We start from the raw sequence: 25,275 nt of genomic DNA, 5'->3' as shown, positions 1-25,275 counted from the left end.
TTACAATTTTTTTAATTTATTTATTGATACATCTAAATACTTCTGTAAACGAAGTTATTACACGACATATAAAATACAACTACATATAACACCATGTACAAACAAATATACAAATATAAGGAACCATCTTAAACTTATTCATATTGGAAGTTTTATGGTGATATAAATAAATAAAAAAACATTCCAGATAAATATTATTCCTCTGTCAGTTTCAAATCTCTGCAAAAACAACAATTTTAAAAGATATCTTAAGGCCATTTTACGGCTGAAGGTACAATGATATATAGCACAAATTAAATGTTTGATATCAACAGAGCATGATAATTCTGTTCATATGATTTTGCACTGCAATCTACTTTTCAGATTGAATTTCTAAAGAGTGTGAACTAATATGAAGTTAACAATGATAATCTATGACATCATTTTTGCACTTGTATTTTTTTCTTTTTGGTGAACTTGTGTTCCATAATGGCAGATCTAGAAAAATTTAGGATGTGTTTGGTAATGATGTAACAGTTAGTGTGGAATCCCCTTTTCTAGGTGGAACCCCATCCCTCATTCCCTAATTTAAAAACAAAATATAAATCCATGATTGGTATACATGGCTTTACACATGTGAAAAAGCATATTTGTAACCTTTTAAGGGAAAATGTTCAATGCTGATAATTTTTGCTTAAACCCCAATTGTTGGCTTTGAGCATTTCCGATGAAGGTTTATGCATAGAAGAACTCAGATCATGGTAAATTAAGCATCATTGTTTTTTGACAGATATCTTGCAAAACTATGGAAAGAAATTGGGTTCAATATTCAGTATGAAAGAAAAAATGATATAATGTCTTTATGAGATGCATATATAATACATTGTATGATGAATAATATTAAGTACAATTATAATATATAAAATACTGAAACTTTAAGATTTACTTAAGCTTCAGCTAGATGAAGTCTTAAATCTAAAATAATGCTAACATGTAAAATTAACATAATAATAATTGCCTTTATGTGTACATGAAATTTTCTGAATAAGATACCAACTTTGTCATTAAAAGGAGGTATTTTCTGAAGAGAGTATTTAAGGCTTTCAATTTTTCATTTATTTTTGTCTGTGAATGTATATTCTAGTAAATAAGTCATGTAATCCTGAGAATTTATTCTGTGAAATCATTCAAAGCACCACACTTCTAAATTGTCCTGTTTGCTGTTACTTTTTGTTTAAATATTCAAATTATTGCAACTGAATCAAATATTACCATACCATTTCACAAATACAACATACACAGTAAATGTCTGCTAACATTCTATAAATTAATTCACTTCTCAGACCCTTCAATCACTTTAACCATATTTTCTCTGTCCTTCAGAGCTTTCCATACAGAATCCCTTTCTTTCTTTGTTGGAGTCTTCTTCTTCTGTTTAGCTAATTGCACTTTTCTATATGCTTCAAGAATCTACAAAAATAAAATGCTGATTAAAACAGAATTAAACCAAATCTGGAGGTCATTAGTAATAAATCTATTTAGTTTCTGTGTTTAAAGCTATGTTATAAATAGAATATGTTACTTTGTCACTTAAAAAACTAAGAAATCTTTATGCAGGTGTTCAAATTTGCTTAACTAGAGGCTCTAAAGAGCCTTTGTCGCTAACCTTGGTCTATGTGAATATTAAACAAAGAACACAGATGGATTCATGACAAAATTGTGTTTGGTGATGGTGATGTGTTTGTAGATCTTACTTTACAGAACATTCTTGCTGCTTACAATTATCTCTATCTATAATGAACTTGGCCCAGTAGTTGCAGTGGAAAATATTTTGTAAAAATTTACAAAAATTTACAAAATTTATGAAAATTGTTAAAAATTGACAATAAAGGGTAATAACTCCTTAAGGGGTCAATTGACCATTTTGATCATGTTGACTTATTTGTAGGTTTTACTTTGCTGTACATTATTGCTGTTAAAAGTTTATCTCTACTTATAATAATATTCAAGATAATAACCAAAAGCTGCAAAATTTTCTTAAAATTACCAATTATGAGGCAGCAACCCAACATCTGGTTGCCTGATTGGTCTGAAAATTTCAGGGCAGATAGATCGTGACCTGATCAACAATTTTACCCCCATGTCAGATTTGATCTAAATGTTTTGGTTTTAAAGATATAAGCCAAAATATACATTTTACACTATGTACTATTTTTAGCCATGTCGGCCATCCTTGTTCGTGAGCAATACCCTAATGATGATTGTGGACAAGTATGGCTAAATTTTTCTTTATAGTTTCAGGAGAAGATTTGTGTAAACGATTACAAAAATTTACCAAAAATTGTTAAAATTTTACTATAAAGGGCAATAACTCCTTAAGAGGTTAACTGACCATGTTGGTCATGTTGACTTTTTGTAGATCTTACTTTGCTGAACATTATTGCTGTTTACAGTTTATCTCTATAATAATATTCAAGATAATAACCCAAAACAAAAAAAAATCCTTAAAATTACCAATTCAGGGGCATCAACCCAACAACGTATTGTCCGATTCATCTGAAAATTTCAGGGCAGATAGATAGATCTTGGTTGGTTGGCCGGGTCATTGAACACATTTTTTAAACTAGATACCCAATGATGATTGTGGCCAAGTTTGGTTAAATTTAGCCCAGTAGTTTCAGAGAAGATTTTTGTAAAAGTTAAGGACGACAGACTACGGACAACGGACGCCAAGTGATTAGAAAAGCTCACTTGGCCAGGTGAGCTAATAATGAAAGGTCCAGGACCATTTGAATTCTTGACTGAAAGGACTTTGGTCCTCCTTAAGAAAGTCAAAGTATACAGCATCAATATTAATAATGGGAGGTCCTTCAATTTTGTAAATAAAAATTGAAAAGCCCTTTCTCCATTCCCTGACCTCAGACTCACAACAATTTGAACCCCTGGTTAGTTGTTTGTCTCTTCGGTTTTTTTTAATACTGCATAATGACGTGTTCTTAACAATTTTATCTTATTTTTGGCATTTCCTCTCATCTTTCACTTCCATATCATACATGTATCAGGTCCATAACAGAAATCTATTGGTGACAGTGCTGAAAAGCATTTCATATGATTTACTTACACATATATAGGGATAGCAGAAGATATCTCCATTACAAAGTATAAGCAATTTTGAATTAAATAACATGGGTGCTACATTACAGTCTCCCCGGTAAACAGGCTCAGAGCTCAATTTTTGAAAATTTTGGTTACATTTATTTCTACAATAACTTCAGGTTAATTTTGTATTAGTCTTAATATACCTCTGAGTCTGCTGCAGCTAGTTTTTTCTTCAAGTCCTGTTTCTTCATTTCCTCCTTTGCTTTATCTAACATATTTTTTGTCATACTAATATTATGTTGACATAAAGTTTTAAGTTCTTGTTGTTTTTGTTTTAGTTCCATTAGAATCTCATCATCTGGGTCATCATCGACTTTATCTTCACTATCTAACAGACCCTGTTCTTCAAGCTCTCTTTTGATTCTCTTCTCCAAATGACTGGGATTACCTACAAAGTCAAAATAATATGTAAATTATGTCTATGGTAAAGACAAAGATGACAATTGACACAGGCTGATATCCTGAACATTTCAAGATATACATATAGTTAATAATTCTGTTAAACCATGACTTAAATGGCTTGATTGTTGTTGGCCAATCAGGAATCAACAACACAGTTTCCAAACATTCAAATTTATTGAACAATGACAGTAGATGCAAGTCGAAATAATCTCCATGAAAATGAGAAATGACCATTGACTTTAATAGCATAAGGGTTCCTTTTAAAAGGACCTTAACATAAACTTAAACATGTAAATTTGCTCTTTCTAAGTATTTTGTTTGGCAATCAATGGCAGAAAATAGACTTTGTTGAGTTGAGACAAAAATAGAAATGTTACAAATGTTTAATGATTAAATCTGTTAGTTATGGCATTCAGTGATATTTTGGCTACTTACCAATATTGTTTTGTAGAAGTTTCGGCGATACAGCTGGTGCCTACAGTTTTTATTTTGGCTTCTTACCAATATTTAATTGTTTTGTTAGGGCCTTTGGTGATATATTCAGTTATGATTTTAAATACATACCAATATTTAATTGTTTTGTTAGGGCCTTTGGTGATATATTCGATTAGATTTTAAATACCTACCAATATTTAATTGTTTTGCTAGAGCCTTTGGTGATATAGCTGGTGCCTCTGATCCACCATTTACATCTGTCATAACATCGTCAATAGAGGTCATAATGTTCTCCTCAATGAGGGCTGATACTAGTCTCTGTGTCAGAGGTCCAAATGGGGATTCATCTATATTGCTATAAATTATAGAAAGGAATTTACAAGTTTAAAATTTTCTTCTATTCTTTCATATCATTTAGATATCAGACACAGATCTCCATACCAATCCTAAGGTTTTATGTATATATTATATATATTATCTAAACTCTGCAATCACAGGCAATAAAATTGAGAATGAAAATGGGGAATGTGTCAAAGAGGCAATACTCTACCTCCCTAGAAGGGTTTCCCCATTCAAACAGTAATTCATCATGGAGACATTGTAAAAACCTCACACTGACAAAATAGCTGTTATTTACCGCAGATATTGTTAAGTAATAACATTATATCACTGTGATCACTAAGGAGAAGTTGTTGCTTTGTGTTTCTTACATCTTAATATCTTTTTTCCTTCTTTTTTATATGCCCGTCAAAATTTTGATGGGACGTATTATGGTATACAAATGTCTGGCATCCGTCTGTCCGTATGTCTGTCCCGCCTCCACATGTCACACCTTAACTTGAGAACCGCTTATCCAAATTTCATGAATCTTATCATAATTGTTTTTTATGATGGTCAAACAATCTGTATACCTTTTGGTGAACATAGGATTTAAATTTTTTGATTTACAGGACTTTATAACTAAAACAGGGGTGTGTATTTTTCACATGTCGTGCTGTATCTCAAAAACGATTTCTGATCATTGCTTTAAACTTCACACACTTCTTAATTATATTAATCCAAAGATCTGTACACTTTTTGGTGATGATTCAAAATTCTAATCTAGAGTTATTGAGTTTTTTGTCTAAAAGAGGGTGTGTTTTCAGATGTCGCGCCATATGTCAAAATGTATGTCACAAACGATTTATAATTATTGCTTAAAACTTTACACACTTCTTAGTTATATTAATCTAAAGATCTGTATACTTTTTGGTGATGATTCAAAATTTTATTTTGGAGTGATTGAGTTTTTTTTAAAAAAGAAAGGGGTTTTCACATGTTGCATCGTATCTTAAAAACCATTAATGACTATTGCTTAAAACTTTACACACTTCTTAGTTACATTAATCTAAAGATCTGTATATTTTTTAGTGATGATTCAAAATTTCATTTTAGAGTTATTGGGTTTTTTGTAAAACAAGTTTTTTTTCACATGTCGCGCCGTATCTCAGAAACTATTTATGACTATTGCATAAAACTTCTCAAACAAGACGAAGGGCGTATCATGCGCTCATGGCGCAGCTGTTTATTAATTTATATTTTACAGATATTTTATTTTTTAATTAAATTTTTGTCAATAGATGATAAACCACAGAGAGAATACCTACTTCTGTTCTGCTTTTTTCAGTAATGTTGTACTGTCTTCTGTATTGTTATAATGATTATTGTTTGTATTTCTTGTTTTGCTATTCATTTTAGCACCTACAAATAAAATAGAACACAATTTAGTAACTGAGTTTACCATCATGAATTATGTTAAAGTTGACAATAGAAATGGATTGATCATGTAGCAAGGTTATGCATCTATATGCTTATTGTGTATACAGTACTTAGACAGGGAATATGTAGGAAGTATAAATCTACATCATAAAAATGTGTTTTGTGCACTGAAAAAAAAAACTAACTTTTAAAACATAATCTTGATCCAGTAATTTTTATTTTGTTCATTTCCCTCCAATATAGTTCAAAATAATGTATGTTAGTCAATGCTTTGTATTTGATTTAACAATGGGAAAGACCTTATTTCGTAATTATATCTTCTCTGCAAAGGCAGCATCACTGCATGGTGTAGTTTTGACAAAAATGATTTATTGTAAAATCTCCCAACAAACCATGTGCTGCAATTAAATATTCAATAAATATAATATAAGTTCCTTGACAGGAACTGTGTAACTTTGGTGCTGATATGTCATCTACCTATATGAACACTGATTAAAAGGCTTCATTTTAAGATGAAGACTGTGGAAAACATGTAGAAACATTTTCTTCTTACTTAAGGCATAGCTCTGCCAATTAAAACTGTATAGCAAAAGCATTCTTTAGGTGGCAATTAATATTATTTAAGAATAATAAAACAACAGAATATAGACTCAGGAGGGACACTTTAAGTCACTGTAGCCTATAGGATCAAATCTTTTTGAAACCATTTCACTCTTTAAAATTCAATTAATTCAAATGTTTACCATCCCTCTGTTCTTCTAGTATATCTTCCTCTGCCCACTTCTCTGTATAATGTTTGCCAAGTGGTGGTATTCTAAAGTAATCGTCATCATTGTCATGTGACCTGAGAAGATCTTCCAGAACTTTGATGTCTTCATTGGTAATATCAGAACAGTACGGCTCTACAGACTGCCAGAACTTATTTACAACATCATTTTTATGTAGTCTTGGTAAGATTTCAGGAGAATCAGCTGCAAATTCTAGTTCTGATCTCACCTGAAATTATATTGTAACAGTATGTACATTTTATTTTTAAGTCTTTTTAAATACATAATTGGTATGACAAAATATGTATTCAAATAGGAACAATTTCAGACAGGGAGACACTTTGCATACACCCTTCTCCTAAATAAAAGAGAAAAAAAGACAAGTATGGTTAAAAGTACATCCATTTCTTTTGTCACAAGATGGTCTTCCAGTGATGGATCAAGCCACTTGTTAAAGGGGGAGTTCCAACCATATCATATGTCCCCATTCAAAAGAGTTGATCGTCAAAATAATAGGGGGTTCCAACACCCAGAACCCAACACCCTGGATCAGCCACTTTTTTCTCACTCCTAATTCCAGAACCACCCCTTCCCAAACATTAAATCCTGCATTTGCAACTGCCAAAAATCTACAAAATTTATTTCTGTACATTCTTAGTTAAAACATTTGTCTGATCTCAATTAAAAGGTACAGATTTATCAAAATTTCATCATATTGTAATTTACAAATGATTATGACATCTTGCAACTCTCTAACATGAAATTCTAGAAGCTATGCCTATACCATGAACAACCTTAAAATCAAATGAGTGAGGTAAAAGACTTAGATGCATAAAAGAAGAAATTAAATCAGAAATGAAAGGGAGTGAATTTGAAAAATAGAGTTGTTTCCACTTTAATTATGGAGTTCATATAATTTTAAATGTTTGTAAGCAACATCTAGTTCTAACATATATTATATATCGAAAATGTGGAAAAAAAATTATTTGGATGACAAATAGTGATGTCTACTTAAAGAAATAAATATACAAAATTTTGAAAAAAATCAAGTTTTAAAATACCATTACAATAGCAAATTTTTGTGAATAAATAGTTGTGACAAATCCTATGCTCAGTGTTAAGCAATCAATAATCAATTCTATTTGAGGGAAACCTCAGAGTGCATGTAACTCTGAATAACAAATTAATCATTAAAAGAGCATGACACCTTTTGGGTGTTTTGTGAGTGTTCCCTTACAAGTAACATATTTTGACACAGTCACACCTTTTTTTCAACATCTTTTTCTCAGCTCTGGATAGCTAATCTTTTCTTTAAAGTATTCTATGACTTCAAGCATTACTTTCATCAGAAAAGTTTAAATTTTAATATGTTGTTTTGCAATACAAGTTTTATTTTAATACCTGTGCTATTTTGCCTTTTGGTTTGCCTGGAGGTGTTGCATGTGCTCCTTTACCAGATACATCAGGTCCCTGACTTTTAAATTTCTTACTGGGTTTTTCATCTGCAGTTTTACCTCTCTTCAAGGATGGTGGTGGAGGGGTTTCTGGCTGTTGCTAAAAGGAAATAGTTTTATCTTACATATAATTTTTGCTTAACAAGAGTGCACACGCTGAAATGTCTCGCCTTCTATACTAATCATTGATATTATGTTGATAGTCCTAAGTATAAAGCTTTATTACAACTGTCACATAAACTTAACATTAACCAAGATAACTAAACAAAGACCAATGAACCTTGAAAATGAGGTCAAGGTCAGATGAACCATTCCAGGCAGACATGTACAGCTAACAATGCTCCTATACAACATATATAGTTGACCTATTACTTATAGTTTCAGAAAATAGACTGACATAAAGATCATAAAATATTTCCATACACCAAATATAGTTGACCTATGGCATATAGTATTAGATAAAAAGACCAAAACTCAAAAACTTAACTTTGACCACTGAACCATGAAAATGAGGTCAAGGTCACATGACATCTGCCCGCTAAAAATGTACACCTTTAGGCCTTACAATCATTCTATACAACAAATATAGTAGACCTATTGCATATAGTATGAGAAAAACAGACCAAAACACAAAAATTTAACTATAACCACTGAACCATGAAAATGAGGTCAAGGTCAGAGGACACCTGCAAGTTGGACATGTACACCTTACAGTCCTTCCATACACCGAATATACAAGCCCTATTGCTTATAGTATCTGAGATATGGACTTGACCACCAAAACTTAACCTTGTTCACTGATCCATGAAATGAGGTCGAGGTCAAGTGAAAACTGTCTGACAGACATGAGGACCTTGCAAGGTATGCACATATCAAATATAGTTATCCTATTACTTATAATAAGAGAGAATTCAACATCACAAAAAATTTGAACTTTTTTTTCAAGTGGTCACTGAACCATGAAAATGAGGTCAAGGACATTGGACATGTGACTGACGGAAACTTGGTAACATGAAGCATCTATATACAAAGTATGAAGCATCCAGGTCTTCCATCTTCTAAAATATAAAGCTTTTAAGAAGTGAGCTAACACCGCCGCCGCCGGATTACTATCCCTATATCAAGCTTTCTGCAACAAAAGTTGCAGGCTCGACAAAAAACCTGTTATTTGATGAAATGTATTTGTGATCTGAATCCACTACACAATATCTATTTTATCTAACAGAGTATTCACACATGTAACTATACAGTTTTCACACATGTAACTATATGATCTGACTTCTATTACAGTATATTGATTTTGTCTAACAGAGTATTCAAAAATGTTATTATAGTTTGTTTTAACACATGTAACTATACATTGTTTTCCATCATCTTTATCATTCAATCATCTTAAGTACTCACATTTTTAACAAGTTTTCCATCTTTTTTATCCTGCCAATTGTTAAGTGTGCTTTTCTCTTCCTCTAGTTGTTTTAGACGTAATCCCACAGCAGCTAACAAAGTCTCTACATCAATTTGTATCTGGTCTAGTTCTTCTACAACTATACCTTCTTCTTCTGGTCTAGCTAAAACTAATTAGTAAAATATCACTGTACAGAATTACTCTTACTTTTTGTTTATTTTTAGTTTAATATGTCTATATGTCATACTCCGCCTAATTCTTTCACTGATTTGTATAATTTGTGTATAAATGTTATATTATGCTGTATATTATCAATTGGATATTCATATTGTGTAAATCCAATAAGTTGTATTTGCTTACGGAAATAAATATAATTATTATTACTTAAAATGAAATGTATGTCCTTCTTAATAATATAATTATAGTCGCCCTCAGCTGAAATTTGTAGCCGTTATCAGTAAAAATAATCTAAACTATCAATCGCGTTCACTCCAGATATAGTTTTTCATATTCCATTCATTAATCGCAAAAAGAAAAAACACTACTGACCTACCTTTTAAGTGATTGCACTGTAATAATCCTGACCTTCATTTTCCAGAATGTTTTCCATTGTAATTCCGCCACATACATGTACATATGACATTCGTCACTCACTCAGTTTCCTGAAATGTTCTTTTCATTGATGTGATAAGGTTTCCCGCGCTTTATGCAAATTTTATGAAACTGAACTCCACGGAAACACTTCAAGTGGTGGATTACACCATTCAAAATTGCTTTGAAAATGTGAAGGTCAGGATTATCACAGTGCAATCACTTTAAAGGTTGGTCAATAGTGGTTTTTCTTTTTGCGATTTATGAATGGAATGTGAAAAAGTATATCTCGAGTGAACGCGATTCATAGTTTAGATTATTTTTACCGATAACCGCTACGAATTTCAGCTGACGGCGACTATAGTTGGTTTTTAGCTTTTCCTTTCCTATGGATTAAAATTTATGCATTTAAACACAAGAGTGCACACGCTGAAATGTCTCGCCTTCTTTACTAATCATTGATATTTTGTTGATAGTTCTAAGTATAAAGCTTTATTAAAAACTGTCACATAAACTTAACATTAACAAAGATAACTAAACAAAGACCAATGAACCATGAAAATGAGGTCAAGGTCAGATGAACCATGCCAGGCAGACATGTACAGCTAACAATGCTTCCATACAACAAATATAGTTGACCTATTACTTATAGTTTAAGAAAAATAAGAAAAATAGACCAAAACACAAAAACTTAACACTGAGCAATGAACCGTGAAAATGAGGTGGAGGTCAAATAAAACCTGCGCGACTGACATATAGATCATAAAATATTTCCATACACCAAATATAGTTGACCTATGGCATATAGTTTTAGATAAAAAGACCAAAACTCAAAAACTTAACTTTGACCACTCAACCATGAAAATGAGGTCAAGGTCAGACGACATCTGCCCGCTAGACATGTACACCTTACAATCATTTCATACAACAAATATAGTAGATCTATTGCATAAAGTATGAGAAAAATAGACCAAAACACAAAAACTTAACTAAAACCACTGAACCATGAAAATGAGGTCAAGGTCAGATGACACCTGCCAGTTGGACATGTACACCTTACAGTCCTTCCATACACCGAATATACTAGACCTATTGCTTATAGTATCTGAGATATGGACTTGACCACCAAAACTTAACCTTGTTCACTGATCCATGAAATGAGGTCGAGGTCAAGTGAAAACTGTCTGACGGGCATGGGGACCTTGCAAGGTATGCACATACCAAATATAATTATCATATTACTTATAATAAGAGAGAATTCAACATTACAAAAAATCTGAACTTTTTTTTCAAGTGGTCACTGAACCATGAAAATGAGGTCAAGGACATTTGACATGTGACTGACAGAAACTTCGTAACATGAGGCATCTATATACAAAGTATGAAGCATCCAGGTCTTCCACCTTCTAAAATATAAAGCTTTTAAAAAGTTAGCTAACGCCGCCGCCGTAGCCGCCGTAGCCGCCCCCGCCGGATCACTATCCCTATGTCGAGCTTTCTGCAACAAAAGTTGCAGGCTCGACAAAAATTACAAATTTTGTTGCCATGCAATTTTTTTTTAGATTCATAAAATATCTGAAGAGGGAAATTGAGAATTTGTTCATACATGTGCATTAGAAAAAACAAAAAACCCTTATACATTTTAGTTTATTGTTAACACTTTTCAAAATTGTTTTTCATTGATATCAACCTTGTGAAATATATTTCATGTAGCCATGAAGCCATATGCTTCTGACAAATATAGTTTTTAGAAACTTGTACATGTGAAGCAATATATACTGCATTTAAAAATAAATTAAGAATGTGTCAATAGGAAACAGATGATGCCCCTGCTTGCATATAACCTTGTAAAGGGACATAACTCATGAGCAAGAACTGTAAAAGTGATGCCACCCAAATTCGAACTTGATCTATATGTTATGGTAAAAGGATTGTATATAAGTTTTATAACATTTAATTGGTTGAGGCAAATTAAAGTTTGAGAATAGAAACAAATTTTTGAATGTACATTATGACAAACAAGGGTAATATTTAATTCCCCCTTCGCCTATCACTGGGGGCACAGTAACATTAAATGTACCCTTAACCTACATGTTTTTACAGGATGTGTGTTTTGAGCATGAAAGACAGTAAAACGTTGCATGTTTTATGACCATAGACATGAACTTAAAACATTTTGTTCTGGACAATATTGACTTACTAGCTGTATATTTTGGACATTTTGTTTCATGATCTACTGGCTCAAGGTCAGGAAACAGAAGAGGGCAATCTTGGTCAGATATTCCCTTCCCTTTGCCTTTCATTCTTTTTTATCTAAAATAAAAATATTTTTTCATGATTTGTAAAGAAACTGAATGTCGATATTATTCCTTAATACGTAGTAAGATCTTTGAATACTGAATAAATTAGTATTTATATTGATTTCAATTTTTTGACACTTTGACACATTACTTAACTTGTTTTACAATTTAGTAATGTTTTACTACTTATAGAAATTAGGCCTAGCAATAACTTTCTGAGTTTCTGTAACTGTGAGTACTCTAACAAGCATTATTGTTCTTGGCCTGATGATCGCAAGCTATTAAATATACTACAAGCTTCTAGTACATATGTAAGTCTCTTACAATCAAATTGTGTAATTATGTAAAAGCTGCCTCTAATATTCGAGCTAATATAGTCTCATAACTTTATATGTCATGTCATTGTATTATTCTATTGTTCTCTGGTGTCTATTCATGTTTTATATTATGTAATATATGTTGTTAATTTTGCCTTAGCATGTCTATGCTTTTGTAATAAAGATTCATTCAGACAACATACTCTGTTTTTTTTTAGTTGTTTTTTAAGTTGGACTAACAACTCATTACTGATCTCATGAGTCAATTCCTTTTGACATGTGTGATTTGTGTTTACATTTTGTTGTTTGTTTGTCTTGCTGTTACAGCGAGGTTCCAGTGAAGAGGGATTAACAAAACAACAACAAAAATTTTGATGGAAATTATTCAAAAATCAGATGTTTGGCAAAACACTTAAAATTTGAGCATCTTTTGTTGCATTTCAGTTGTGTGAATGTTTTTTGGTGTGTTGATCTTGTTTTTGACAAGGTAAACTAGTATGTTTTTTGAAAGATAAGCCAATTTAATGATAAAACATTGTTCTTCACGGTTTTATTTTTGTATGTGTATCAATCCCTTTAATTGCAAAAAACTCTCTGGGGATGGATCATTTGTTCTTATTAGGGCTATTTCTCATTAGCCCTATCATGTGACCAGGTTGAAATGGCTGAAAAATAAAACGAGTGGAACCAGCTAATTTAAAGATATTGACAGGAGTTCAAATTTAGACTTTTTGGTTACTACGCTTGGGAATATAAAAAATGAACCTTTTAATAATAAATATATATTTTTTGTTGTGCAATTTTTTTATCCCAGTGCTTATTCATCATAAAAACATTTCTCCGAGATAATTTTATAAATTTAAAAAAAAATATATGGCATTGCAATTTATTATCGTCATAGTGGACCTTTGCAGTATCACATTATAGTCTGATTGAAAAATGTTTCACCTTTCAAAATTCCAACTTTTACCTAAAAACGTGCTTCCCGTCATACTTTTATGACCAGCTGATTGCTTGCCGGTGAGTCAAGACCGGCAAAGGCGGTGTATGCCTATGTGTGTCGGCAGCTGATTTTACAGCAAATGAAGCAACTGTGCCTTTACCTGAAGTACCAACCTTAACCTGGGTTAAGCCGCTATGGTAAATGAAGATCTACCTCTGCAAGAGGCTCTACTGATGCATAGCCATATCTAATGGTTGTCTTATTTAAATTATTTAGAAAATTTCATTGTTAGAATTTCAGAACCCTGTGCTCTAGTATTATAGTATAGTGATCGTGTATTTTATACAATTCTACAGTTGAATTTTCTTTTTGATTCCTGCAAAGTTTTGTTTTTAGAATCTGCTTTGTAAATTAACAGAAGTTTTAAGACAATTTTCAAAGGGGAGATAATTTGTTATTGTTCTTTTATGCTTGTACAATCAATGGATTAGATTCATATTAACTCGCACTTCAGGTTTAAAGCATTTAAATCTGCACATTAACAACATTTCTGACCTACTATTTACGCCATATTTTAAGAACTATCATCAGTAATTGAAAAAATAGTTTAGCTTTGTGGTGATCAAACGCTGTCAATATCCAGGACGTCTTCCTAATATCCAATCAAAACTTTCATTGCATTTTCTAAGGTATTTCGACCAATGAAAGCAATCGACATTTGAAGTCTTTGGATGAGTTCCCAAGATGGACGCCCCCTTGAATGAAAAACTTTTAAAATATTCTTTGCTTTCAAGATTACTGGTTTTTACTTTGCAGGTATCTTGTAAATGAATTTAATTCTTAAGTAAAACAATGTTTCATTTGCCCCAGGGTCCAATTACCATTGACAAGACGTCACATTATAAAAATTAGTTTTCATTTATGTTCTATCGCAACCCCTTCTGTCTTTCCTTGTTTATTTGTACTTTTAAGGTTCATGTGGACTCCTTGGCTCAAATGGCTGATTTCCCCCTCAAAATTTACTCTGAATACAGACAACCCTGTGCATCTGAAAAAGTTTTAAGGCATAGCATGCAGGGCCGTAACTAGGGTTCGAATGCAGGGGAGGCAGGGTTTGGGGGCCCGGCGCCGATTTTTTTCTCTCAGTAAAATGTCTAAAAATGACCTGTTTTTCTTCGATTTCCTTACTTAAAGAAACATCAGTATTGCTTGAACCTGGAAGCAATTTTTATGCAAAAAACAAGCTGAGATTGCTGTTCGGGTGCGCCAAGGCTCCGTCTTGAATGCCGTACTTTGACCTATAATTATTAACCGTGACTAAATACATTGAAAACGCGTATTTTTTTCTCAACATGGCTATAAGTAACCCGTTTTCCTTCGTTTTCCTTACGTTAAGAAACATCAGTATTGCTGGATCCTGGAAGCAATTTTTATGAAAACATTTATTATCTGTATTTAAAGATTTTTTTGTTAGAAATCAAACTGGTAAGTTAAAAAAATAAATAAAGCAAGATCAGAGATCGCAAGACCTTGAATTTCAATATTGTTGAAAGCTGAACAGACATGTGTATAACTACCACCAGGGACTTTTAATACTAGAATTTACTTAGTATAGAAAGTCCCTGCTACAACGAATGGGAGTGTTTAACTACTCGGGCATTGACCATAATGTTCTCGTACGATCCGGAGACACGTTTTAAAAAGATGACAGCTGATTCAGCCGGTAACGAATTTCCAATATCATACAAGATTCACAATACAAAGGGAACTTCCTCCGCTTAAATGAGCCCCTAAATAAATGTAAATAGTTAAGTTTTATTCAGAATTGTCGAAAGCAAAGTTTCATATGTGTTTGAATAACAGACGGACGGCTAAACTGGAATCCGCTTGTAGGTGGCACGGTAGTATTTGCATTCCAGAATTTAGGTTGCTCGTTTGTGTATACGTACTTAGGTCAATGTATCTAAACAGTGTGATTGGACAAAAAACACAGTATCAATTGAACATACTTTCCCAAACTGAGGGATGAATCAGGTGTAGAAAAATATGAAATAATTTTACATACAGATGAAAATGAATTTTTGAGAATTTTTTTAAATTTTGTATTCACTGCACCATAAATGACCTAAAAGTACTAGTGGCCTTAGGTTTTTAAAAATAGCAAAAAAAGTAAACGGTCATGATAAATATTCAAACTCATTTCTGAATAGTAAAATGAAAGTATTTCAGTTAACTGTGAATGTAGAATTTTTTGCAGTGTTAGAAAGTGGTGAAAATTCCAAAAAGGCTATCATTATCCCTTATGGGCCAGGAAATACTACCGTGCCACCTGTATTATGCTACACTCAAACTCTATGAACAAAGTGTAGCAGTCAGCTGATAACCAGCTTAACGGACGGCCACACAAAAAAAAAACAAATACTGAAACGGTTCACTTTCAATAAAAAGTCCAGAAAATGACAGATATATCACGTATCATGATAACACTGTTAAATCTTAAACTTGTATTGTTTATAATATAAATTCAAGTTCTTCGTGTACATATTGTAAATATTTCATTTTATAACTTCAAAAAAAAAAAAAATGGTGTAGAAAATTCAGGGGAGGCACTTGCCTCCCCTGCCTCATAGGTAGTTACGGCCCTGGCATGCCATAGGTATATAAAATTCAAGTCAAGGACTTACTAAGTATTTAACTGTGTATCGGGGTTGCTTCCCCTCCTTATAGTCCGACAGCCCCAGCTTGTCTGGCAAAACAGTCGTTGGATGTCAGAGTAGTACAGGTAGAACATATAAAGCCAGTCTTTATCAACTGAGCTAGGGAATCGATTCTTTGGCTCAGTAGGTTAAAACACTGACTGTCATGCAGGCGACCAGGGTTCGAATCCTGGTGGTGATTATATAAATTTGTTGAGTAAATAACATGCTCTCCAGTTACATTTGGCGCCCAACTTAAAAATCCACGATGGTTATCTGGAGTATAGCCAGGGTTTGTGTTGTTAAGAGTCATATATAAAGATATGATGACTCTTGTGGTGGGGGAATAGTGTAGGGGGTTGCTTCCCTTCCTCAGTACAGGTAGAACATATAAAGCCAGTCTTAATCAACTGAGTTAGGGAATCAATTCTTTGGCTCAATGTGTTAATGCACTGACTGTCAAGTAGGCGACCTGGTTCGAATCCTGGTGGTGACGATATAAATTTGTAGAGTAGAAACAACTGTCTAAGAGGGTGGTAAAGGGTTGTTTTCGTTTTTTATTTCACGTTCAACATGTTCTTACTTTTTTGTTTGGCGTTTAGTTGTGCAAGACAGGTGCCTCGTTCAAAGTGTTCTGCTTATTTAATTTTACGTGCATCACAATTTTCTAGTGCTTATTAAGTTATTTTGCGTGCTGAGTATTTTTCAAATAAAATTCAAACATTTGGCAGGGATCATCAAGAAATACTTTTTAAAAGATGAAACCAATTATATCATAAATGTGTATACTAAACCGGGAATATCAAGTAAAACAAAGTTAATATATCTATACAGAAGACAGTGACTCAGTCACAAAAGGTTCACATTTTTATAAATTAAAAGTATTTATTCTTTGTGCAATGTTCATGACAGAAATTATTTCACGTTCAACGTGACATAAACGTGAAATCATGTCTTATTTCACGTTTTTTTTCCATGCAAGCATCCCCTGTTTACCACCCTCGTCTAAGTATAAAGTCCCTGTTCAAATGCATTGTATGATTTAGAAAATTAAAAAATTAAAAACTTAACTGGATTTGGCAGTGCACTTTTTTTTGCCCCTGCAAAAGATGATAAAATAAACAAACAGTTAAGTTTCACTTGATATGGTCCACCCAGGTAGTTTAAATTACCTATTATTGTCAGTTATCTATTGTTCATCTATTGTCCATGTCAAGCAATACAGATCACTTCAATTACTACTTGTGGGGAGCTTCTCAAACCTGTTTCCGAACTTGATTTATTTTGGCACCTTTTGTAGGAATGAAAAAAAGTGCACCTCATAATACTGTTAAGTTTATGTTTTTCAAAAACATCAAACATATTTAAAATTTATTTATCTAGGGCATGCATGCTATGCCTTAAATCTTTTTTAGACTCACAGGTTTGTCTTATCTGTACACAGAGGAAATTTTGAGGTGAAAAATCAGCCATTTTAGCCAAACGGTCCACATAAATATTAATGAGAAACATGTGCATGTCCAAAGGACCATTAAATGATGTTCAATTCATTAAAACCACTTGGAGTCTGTTTAATTAAATTTTAAATATAAACAATAGTGCTACTATGTTATAATTAAATAATTCTTCTCCATGTTCTCAGAGGATTTTATTTATATAATTTGGTCAACTGGCTATTTCAACACCTAATATGTCTGAATCACCTCATTGGTCCAACACCTTAATAGTTAGACACAAACTGTAATTGAAAATCTACTCCATAAAAAAAAATGAAAAGAAAGCACTTCCCAAGTGTTGCATTGGTATTTAACATGTGTAAGTAATACCATTATCCTATAAATATAAGCCAATCAACAGCCTTTCAATATTTTGCTTTATAAATTCATAGAGTGACCAAACTCTTGTATAAAAACACTACTAAAAAAGTGAATTTGATTGATTATTGTTTTCTTTATCTCCTGCATGTCCAGTTCCAAATAGTTCTGCAATCAAACAAAAAATTCTGCGTTTGGCAAAAAAGTTTTAAGATTTAACATGTATTCTTATCAAAATATTCTCTCATTCTCGGGATACTAGTTCAGTACATGAAGTTGATCATGAGGGTAAATAATCTTGACAGAAATGAAATGGATGAAGACTTTGCAGCTATTTACCTTATACATTCACTCAACAAAATGCATCCATATAGATGTGAAGTCAAACAGCAACATTATGTCACCAAAACCAAAGACATCTAAAAGCTAACACACATAACCTGTAACATACTCTGAACAGTCACACTTTGAAAAAAGTCAGTTTCAAATGGACCACAAATTCATGTAAGAGAAAAGTATATAACATGGAAATCAGATTTACAGATAAAATAACCAGTAATTAGTCAGACTTTTAACTACTTGAAATATCATTGGAGCCGTATGGATCAACTGCTTTATATATAACTCTGATGCTCTTGAACCTCAATATTTTGCCAGTCAGAAATTTAAGGAATTAAGAACATAGCATCAAAATTGTAGTTTAATTGATGTTAAATATTTTGCTCAGATCTTAATAACACACATAATTTTTAATAATTATATATTTTTTAGGTTGTGTTTAACATCTTGATACCAGATCACAATGCTGATGTGTTTAATCCACCATATGATCAATCTAAGGACAATCCACTGGATACATGTGTTCACTATATATTAGGTGGATTCATGAGATGGGATGGTGTATATTTCCTCCATGTAGCTGAACATGGATATATTTATGAAAACAGTTTAGCCTTTTTTCCTTTATTTTCATGGTGTGTCAGAATATTAGCCAATAGTTTATGTTTGCCAATGCAATTTGTGATGCAGTATAGAACAGTACTTATTGTATCAGGATTTATTTTCAATTTTTATATTTTCTTAAAAACCACAAATGTTTTGTATAGACTGAGTAAAAGTATTTTGAAGTCAGAATCTTTAGCATATAAGGCTGCATTGTTATTTTGTTTCAATCCAGCCAGTATTTTCATGTCTGCGTTTTATTCAGAAATATTGTTTGCATATTTGACTTTTTATTCAATGTTGAAATTTGAAGAAAGAAAAAGAAATCATTACATGATGTTATCAAGTTTAAGTTGTCTTTCACGTTCTAATGGATTACTGACTGCTGGCTTTGAACTTCATAAAAGGTGTCAGAATATTGTGATACATTTATTGTATAGTAAGAAAGACTTTATCAGCAAAATTTCACTCATTTTGACAGAGATTTTGAAAGTTATGATATATTTAATATTAATTTTATTACCTTTTCTTATATATCAGTTTTACATAAGTGATCTGTTTTGCAATCAAAGTGGAAAGTGGAAAATACCAGAATTCCTCATTCAGTATGGAAGACATAGAAGCTACAACTTAGTAAATGAAACAAATTTTGATTGGTGCAAAAATAGAATACCATTTGCATACAGTCATGTGCAGAATACTCATTGGAATGTTGGATTTTTGAGATACTATGAGTTCAGACAAATTCCCAATTTTATTCTGGCCTTACCTGTGAGTGTTTTATCTGTCTCATCTGTTATATATTACTATAGACATAATAGAATGAGATGTCTGACATTAGGATTGATACCTGAAAAGGACATAAAAGAATCAGAGAAAAATGGATTTATGAACAAAAGAATGTTGCCATATATTGCATACTTATTGTTCATTACTGTATTTGGATGGTTTTTTATACATATTCAGGTAGGTTCAGGTCTCTGTACGTATGGTTTTATCATTAGAAGGTTTTTCTTATCAAAGTCAAGTGTACCAAAACTTTCAGGTAGCTACTTTTTACAATGTCAGTCAGGGGTAAAAGTTATACAAGTAAATTTTATTTTCTGGTACAAGTACTTTTTTTTTGTTAGACTTATCTCCCTTAGTCATGTAAATTGTCTATTTAATTTTTTTTTATTATTTTAGTAGGAAACTCATATTTTTTGCTCATTTTGGTCAAAAATAACATTCCAAATGATTATATTTTAGTGACACCTGAACAAGTGACTTTTCTGCTCTAAAACTTCCATGCTATTTAAACCTGTTCATTTATATTATTAATCAATGTATAAAGCAGTTTTTTTTTCCATTTCTGAATTCTTTATTTTTTCCAGATATTTCCCTCTGTAAAGTTTGCCTATTATTCTCTATTCAGTATTTTTAGCACCACATTAACTTTTATTTTCATCCCTAATTTCTCTAGTGTTTTATGTCCCCTCTTCTGTAATATTGGTCAATTAATCTCAATTATGTTAACCCAATGTGAACTCCACAGGCACTTGTCTCAGATTCCCCCCCCCCTATATTTCTTAATATAACTTTTATATTAAGGTGTATAAGAGAAAAAAATCTTAGACAAGTGCCTGTGATAAACCCTCATGAATGGAAAATACCTCCACCTGTTTTGCAGATTATTGCTGTTGATTGTTGTCTTTTCCAACATTATAAAAATCTTAATTGAGATGACTTTATTTATTTACAGGTATTAACCAGAATGGTGTTTTCTTCATCGCCTGTGGTTTACTGGTATGCAGCAATAGTCATTTCAACAGATCATCATGCAAAACATATTAAAACTAGTTATAAGAAACATTCAAAGTATTTTAAAATCTGTGATATCAGTGATCTTTGTATTTTTGACGTTAGAAATAGTTATACACAGTCAAAAATGATTGTTTTATATTTCCTAGGATATTTTGTAATAGGAATTTTTATGTTTTCCAACTTTCTTCCATGGACATAAATTATGACTAGAATTTGCTTTTTGTTGTTTGTGCAAAAAAAAAAACCTGTTTTAATTGAATTTTACAAACCAAATACTACAAACTGAACTGTTTTATTTACACTTACATTCCAGGATTTGTTCCATTATAGAAGTTTTATCCAGTGAACATTTAGAAATGATTCACAAACCTCTGTAAACTGATCACCTCTCTAGATCTGTATAGTCCAATCAAAATCTTAAGTCATAAGAGGCTTTATTACATAAGTTACGAAATGCCTGTCTGATTGTTCCTACTCCTAGGAAGACATTCAGAGGTTTTTTTATGCTGGTTTAAAGTTATTTAAAGAAGATTTTCCCTCTTTCAACCTTACAAAAACTGTTTTTTTAGGGTCTGTGTCAAATTAACTATTATCTATAACACCTTATTTGTTGGCTTTCTTTGTTAGATTTATTTTTATGTTTGTTTGAATTTTTTTGTAGTTGTGTATGTTTACACAGTTTTGGCTGATGGATCTCTATTAATGTCTCATTTACCTATTGTGAAATTGAGAATGTGAATGGGGAATGTGTCAAAGGGACAACAACCCGACCAAAGAGCAAACAACAGCCGAAGGCCACCAATGGGTCTTCAATGCAGCGAGAAAATTCCGCACCCAGAGGTGTGCTTCAGCTGGCCCCTAAACAAAAATGTTTACTAGTTCAGTGATAATTGACAACATACTAAACTCCAAAATATACACACAAGAAACTAAAATTAAAAATCATCTTTATAGATATAGATGCCTTATGTTATAAAGTTACCATCTGTCATATGTTCATCGTCCTTGACCTCATTTTCTTTGTTCAGTGACTACTTGTTAAAAAACCCAATATTTTTAGTATCCTTAATTCCTCTCTTATTATAAGTAATAGGATAACTAATTCGGTATGTTCATACCATGCAGGTCCTCATGTCTGTCAGACAGTTTTAACTTGACCTTGACCCCATTTCATGGAATCAGTGAACAAGGTTAAGTTGTTGAGTCCATATCTCAGATACTATAAGCAATAGGCCTCCTATATTTGGTGTATGGAATGACTGTAAGGTGTACAAGTTCATCTAGCAGGTGTCATCTGACCTTGATCTCATTTTCATGGTTCATTGGTTATAGTTTAGTTTTTGTGTATTGGTCATTTGTTTTAATACTGTTTTGCAATAGGTCAACTTTATTTGGTGTAGAAAAATATTTTACAATTTGCAAGTCAGTCTGTTTTATTTGACCTTGACCAAATTTTCATGGTTCATGCCCAATATTATATTTTTTTGGTCTGTTTTTCTAATATTTTAAACAATAGGTCAAATATATTTAGTTTATGGAATGATTGTAGAGTGTAAATGTTTCTGGCAATTATCATCTTACCATAACCTCATTTTCATGGTTCATTAATCACTGTTAAGTTTTCCTGTGTTAGTTTGTTTCTGTAATGTGCAATAGGTCAAATATTAAAAGCATATTTGGTATATGGATTGAATGTAACGTTTACATGTATTTCTAATTTGGTTTATCTGACCTTGACCTCATTTTCTTGGTTCATGTTAAATTGATGTGATAGTTGTATAAAAACTTTTAATTATACTCTTGTTTCATTATAACTGTCATACAAGTGGGAGGTTTAGCTAGCTATAAAACCAGGTTTAACACAACTTCGTTGTGAATTTACCTTTTCTAATATGATGATCATGGACAAGCATATATATTAGTTAATAACAATAAAAGTAGCATCTTTATTTCTGTATTGGACTATTAATCTGCCAAGTAACTGCATGTATTTCTTTATTATAGACTGACTGAAACAAAACAATGACAACAAGAGGCTGTCACAACGACAGCAAACCGGATTTATTAACATTTATTTGTGTCCTGGCAATATCACAAGAACCATTACTGATGAATGGTGAAAGTGAAAATCGTCAATATCAAATTTGGCCTCCATTTTGTCATCAGTATCAACATATTAAAATTTGAAAAGCTTAGATTGAATGGTTCATGAGTAAATGCAACAACGTGAATGGAAACACCATTTTACGATCTTTCAAGAACCATAACTCCTGAACGGTAAAAGTCAAAATCGTCATTATTGAACTAGACGGTGACCTCTATTTTGTCATCAGTAACAACATATAAAAATTTCAAAAGCTTAGGTTGAATGGTTCATGAGAAAATGCACGGACACGACTGAAAACACCATTTTTAGCTCACCTGGCCTAAAAGGCCAAGTGAGCTTTTCTCATCACTTGGCGTCCGTCGTCCGTCGTCCGTCGTCGTCGTTAACTTTTACAAAAATCTTCTCCTCTGAAACTACTGGGCCAAATTAAACCAAACTTGGCCACAATCATCATTGGGGTATCTAGTTTAAAAAATGTGTCCGGTGACCCGGCCAATCGTAACTACTCGGCCATTCTCGCTACGCAGTACAATAGCTATTTCTTCGTGCAAACAGAAAGGCCGAGTTGTTCCGATTGGTGACCCGGCCAACCATCCAAGATGGCCGCCATGGCTAAAAATAGAACATAGGAGTAAAATGCAGTGTTTGGCTTATAACTCAAAAACCAAAGCATTTAGAGCAAATCTGACAGGGGTAGAATTGTTAAATAGGTGAAGATCTATCTGCCCTGAAATTTTCAGATGAATCCGATAACCCGTTGTTGGGTTGCTGCCCCTGAATTAGTAATTTTAAGAAAATTTTGCTGTTTTTGGTTATTATCTTGAATATTATTATAGATAGAGATAAACAGTAAACAGCAATAATGTTCACCAAAGTAAGATTTACAAATAAGTCAACATGACTGAAATGGTCAGTTGACCCCTTTAGGAGTTATTGCCCTTTATAGTCAATTTTTAACCATTTTTCGTAAATCTTAGTAATATTTTACAAAAATCTTCTCCTCTGAAACTACTGGGCCAAATTAATCCAAACTTGGCCACAATCATCTTTTAGATTAGTAGTTTGAAAAATGTGTCCGATGACCGGGCCATCAAACCAAGATGGCCGCCATGGCTAAAAATAGAACATGGGGTAAAATGCAGTTTTTGGCTTATAACTCAAAACCCAAAGCATTTAGAGCAAATCTGACAGGGGTAAAATTGTTTATCAGTTCAAGATCTATCTGCCCTGAAATTTCCAGATGAATCGGACAACCCGTTGTTGGGTTGCTGGCCCTGAATTAGTAATTTTAAGGAAATTTTGCTCTTTTTGGTTATTATCTTGAATATTATTATAGATAGAGATAAACTATAAACAGCAATAATGTTCACCAAAGTAAGATTTACAAATAAGTCAACATGACTGAAATGGTCAGTTGACCCCTTTAGGATTTATTGCCCTTTATAGTCAATTTTTAACAATTTTTCGTAAATCTTAGTAATCTTTTACAAAAATCTTCTCCTCTGAAACTACTTGGCCAAATTAATCCAAACTTGGCCACAATCATCTTTTGGGTTAGTAGTTTGAAAAAATGTGTCCGGTGACCCGGCCATCCAACCAAGATGGCCGACATGGCTAAAAATAGAACATGGGGTAAAATGCAGTTTTTGGCTTATAACTCAAAACCCAAAGCATTTAGAGCAAATCTGACATGGGGTAAAATTGTTTAACAGGTCAATATTTATCTGCTCTGAAATGTTTAGATGAATCGGACAACCCGTTGTTGGGTTGCTGACCCTGAATTGTTAGTTTGAAGGAAATTTTGCTGTTTTTGGTCATTATCTTGAATATTATTATAGATAGAGATAAACTGTAAACAACAATAATGTTCAGCAAAGTGCTTTATAGTCAATTTTTAATAATTTTCATAAAATTTGTAAATGTTTACTAACATTTCCACTGAAACTAATGGGCCAAGTTCATTATAGATAGAGACAATTTTAAGCAGCAAGAATGTTCAGTAAAGTAAGATGTACAAACACATCACCATCACCAAAACACAATTTTGTCATGAATCCATCTGCTTCCTTTAATATTCACATAGACCAAGGTGAGCGACACAGGCTCTTTAGAGCCTCTAGTTCAATCTTTCGAGAACCATAAATCCTGAACGGTAAAAGTCAAAATCGTCATTATTGAACTTGACCTCCATTTTGTCATCAGTAACAACATATTAAAATTTGGGAAGTTTTGGTAGAATAGTTCATGTGTAAATGCACGGACACGACTGGGAACTCCATTTTTCAATCTTTCAAGAACCATAACTCCTGAACGGTAAAAGTCAAAATCGCCATTATTGAACTTGACCTTCATTTAGTTGTCAGTAACAACATATTAAAATTTTAAAAGCTTTGGTTGAACGGT

General features: G+C 32.5%; 2 protein-coding genes across 6 annotated transcripts; one reads left to right on the top strand and one right to left on the bottom strand.

The window, feature by feature from the left end:
- On the bottom strand, positions 1 to 14,191 carry LOC143082763 (transcriptional adapter 3-B-like). 2 transcript variants are annotated; one of them, XM_076258616.1, is made up of 9 exons: positions 14,066 to 14,191; positions 12,151 to 12,263; positions 9,359 to 9,528; positions 7,902 to 8,054; positions 6,477 to 6,729; positions 5,622 to 5,715; positions 4,167 to 4,330; positions 3,282 to 3,526; positions 1 to 1,449 (listed from the first exon to the last, which is right to left on the bottom strand). In XM_076258616.1, exons 2-9 carry the CDS (start codon positions 12,251 to 12,253, stop codon positions 1,312 to 1,314), a joined length of 1,320 nt encoding a protein of 439 aa, XP_076114731.1. In that variant the 5' UTR covers positions 12,254 to 12,263; positions 14,066 to 14,191; the 3' UTR covers positions 1 to 1,311. The 2 variants fall into 2 exon arrangements, with proteins under 2 accessions (XP_076114731.1, XP_076114733.1); XM_076258618.1 differs by having other exon boundaries at positions 14,070 to 14,178.
- A 19-nt stretch (positions 14,192 to 14,210) lies between these two features.
- LOC143082762 (GPI alpha-1,6-mannosyltransferase 2-like) lies at positions 14,211 to 20,977 on the top strand. Of its 4 annotated transcripts, XM_076258613.1 has the most exons (4): positions 14,246 to 14,326; positions 18,283 to 18,524; positions 18,792 to 19,928; positions 20,704 to 20,977. In XM_076258613.1, the coding sequence occupies exons 3-4, from the start codon at positions 18,906 to 18,908 to the stop codon at positions 20,962 to 20,964; spliced, it is 1,284 nt and encodes a 427-aa protein (XP_076114728.1). In that variant the 5' UTR covers positions 14,246 to 14,326; positions 18,283 to 18,524; positions 18,792 to 18,905; the 3' UTR covers positions 20,965 to 20,977. The 4 variants fall into 4 exon arrangements, with proteins under 4 accessions (XP_076114727.1, XP_076114729.1, XP_076114728.1 ...); XM_076258612.1 differs by lacking the exon at positions 18,283 to 18,524 and having other exon boundaries at positions 14,211 to 14,326; XM_076258614.1 differs by lacking the exon at positions 18,283 to 18,524 and having other exon boundaries at positions 14,236 to 14,333.
- Positions 20,978 to 25,275: the final 4,298 nt, after the last annotated feature.

The sequence above is a fragment of the Mytilus galloprovincialis genome, chromosome 7 (genome assembly GCF_965363235.1).
Source record: "Mytilus galloprovincialis chromosome 7, xbMytGall1.hap1.1, whole genome shotgun sequence".
In the NCBI taxonomy this organism is placed as follows: Eukaryota; Metazoa; Mollusca; class Bivalvia; order Mytilida; family Mytilidae; genus Mytilus; species Mytilus galloprovincialis.
Note: the sequence above shows the minus strand (reverse complement) of the source record. Positions and strands in the feature narration are given on the sequence as shown.

Bases quoted from the DNA above. Each gene is read 5' to 3' on its own strand.
- LOC143082763 (XM_076258616.1), bottom strand. From the start codon at position 12,253: ATGAAAGGCAAAGGGAAGGGAATATCTGACCAAGATTGCCCTCTTCTG. The intron at 9,529-12,150 runs GTAAGTCAATAT...TTTACTAATTAG, and splicing joins ATGTCCAAAATATACAGCTA to TTTTAGCTAGACCAGAAGAA. The intron at 1,450-3,281 runs GTATATTAAGAC...TTATTTTTGTAG, and splicing joins TAGCTGCAGCAGACTCAGAG to ATTCTTGAAGCATATAGAAA.
- LOC143082762 (XM_076258612.1), top strand. From the start codon at position 14,255: ATGGACGCCCCCTTGAATGAAAAACTTTTAAAATATTCTTTGCTTTCA. The intron at 14,327-18,791 runs GTATCTTGTAAA...TATATTTTTTAG, and splicing joins TACTGGTTTTTACTTTGCAG to GTTGTGTTTAACATCTTGAT. The intron at 19,929-20,703 runs GTAGGTTCAGGT...ATTTATTTACAG, and splicing joins GGTTTTTTATACATATTCAG to GTATTAACCAGAATGGTGTT.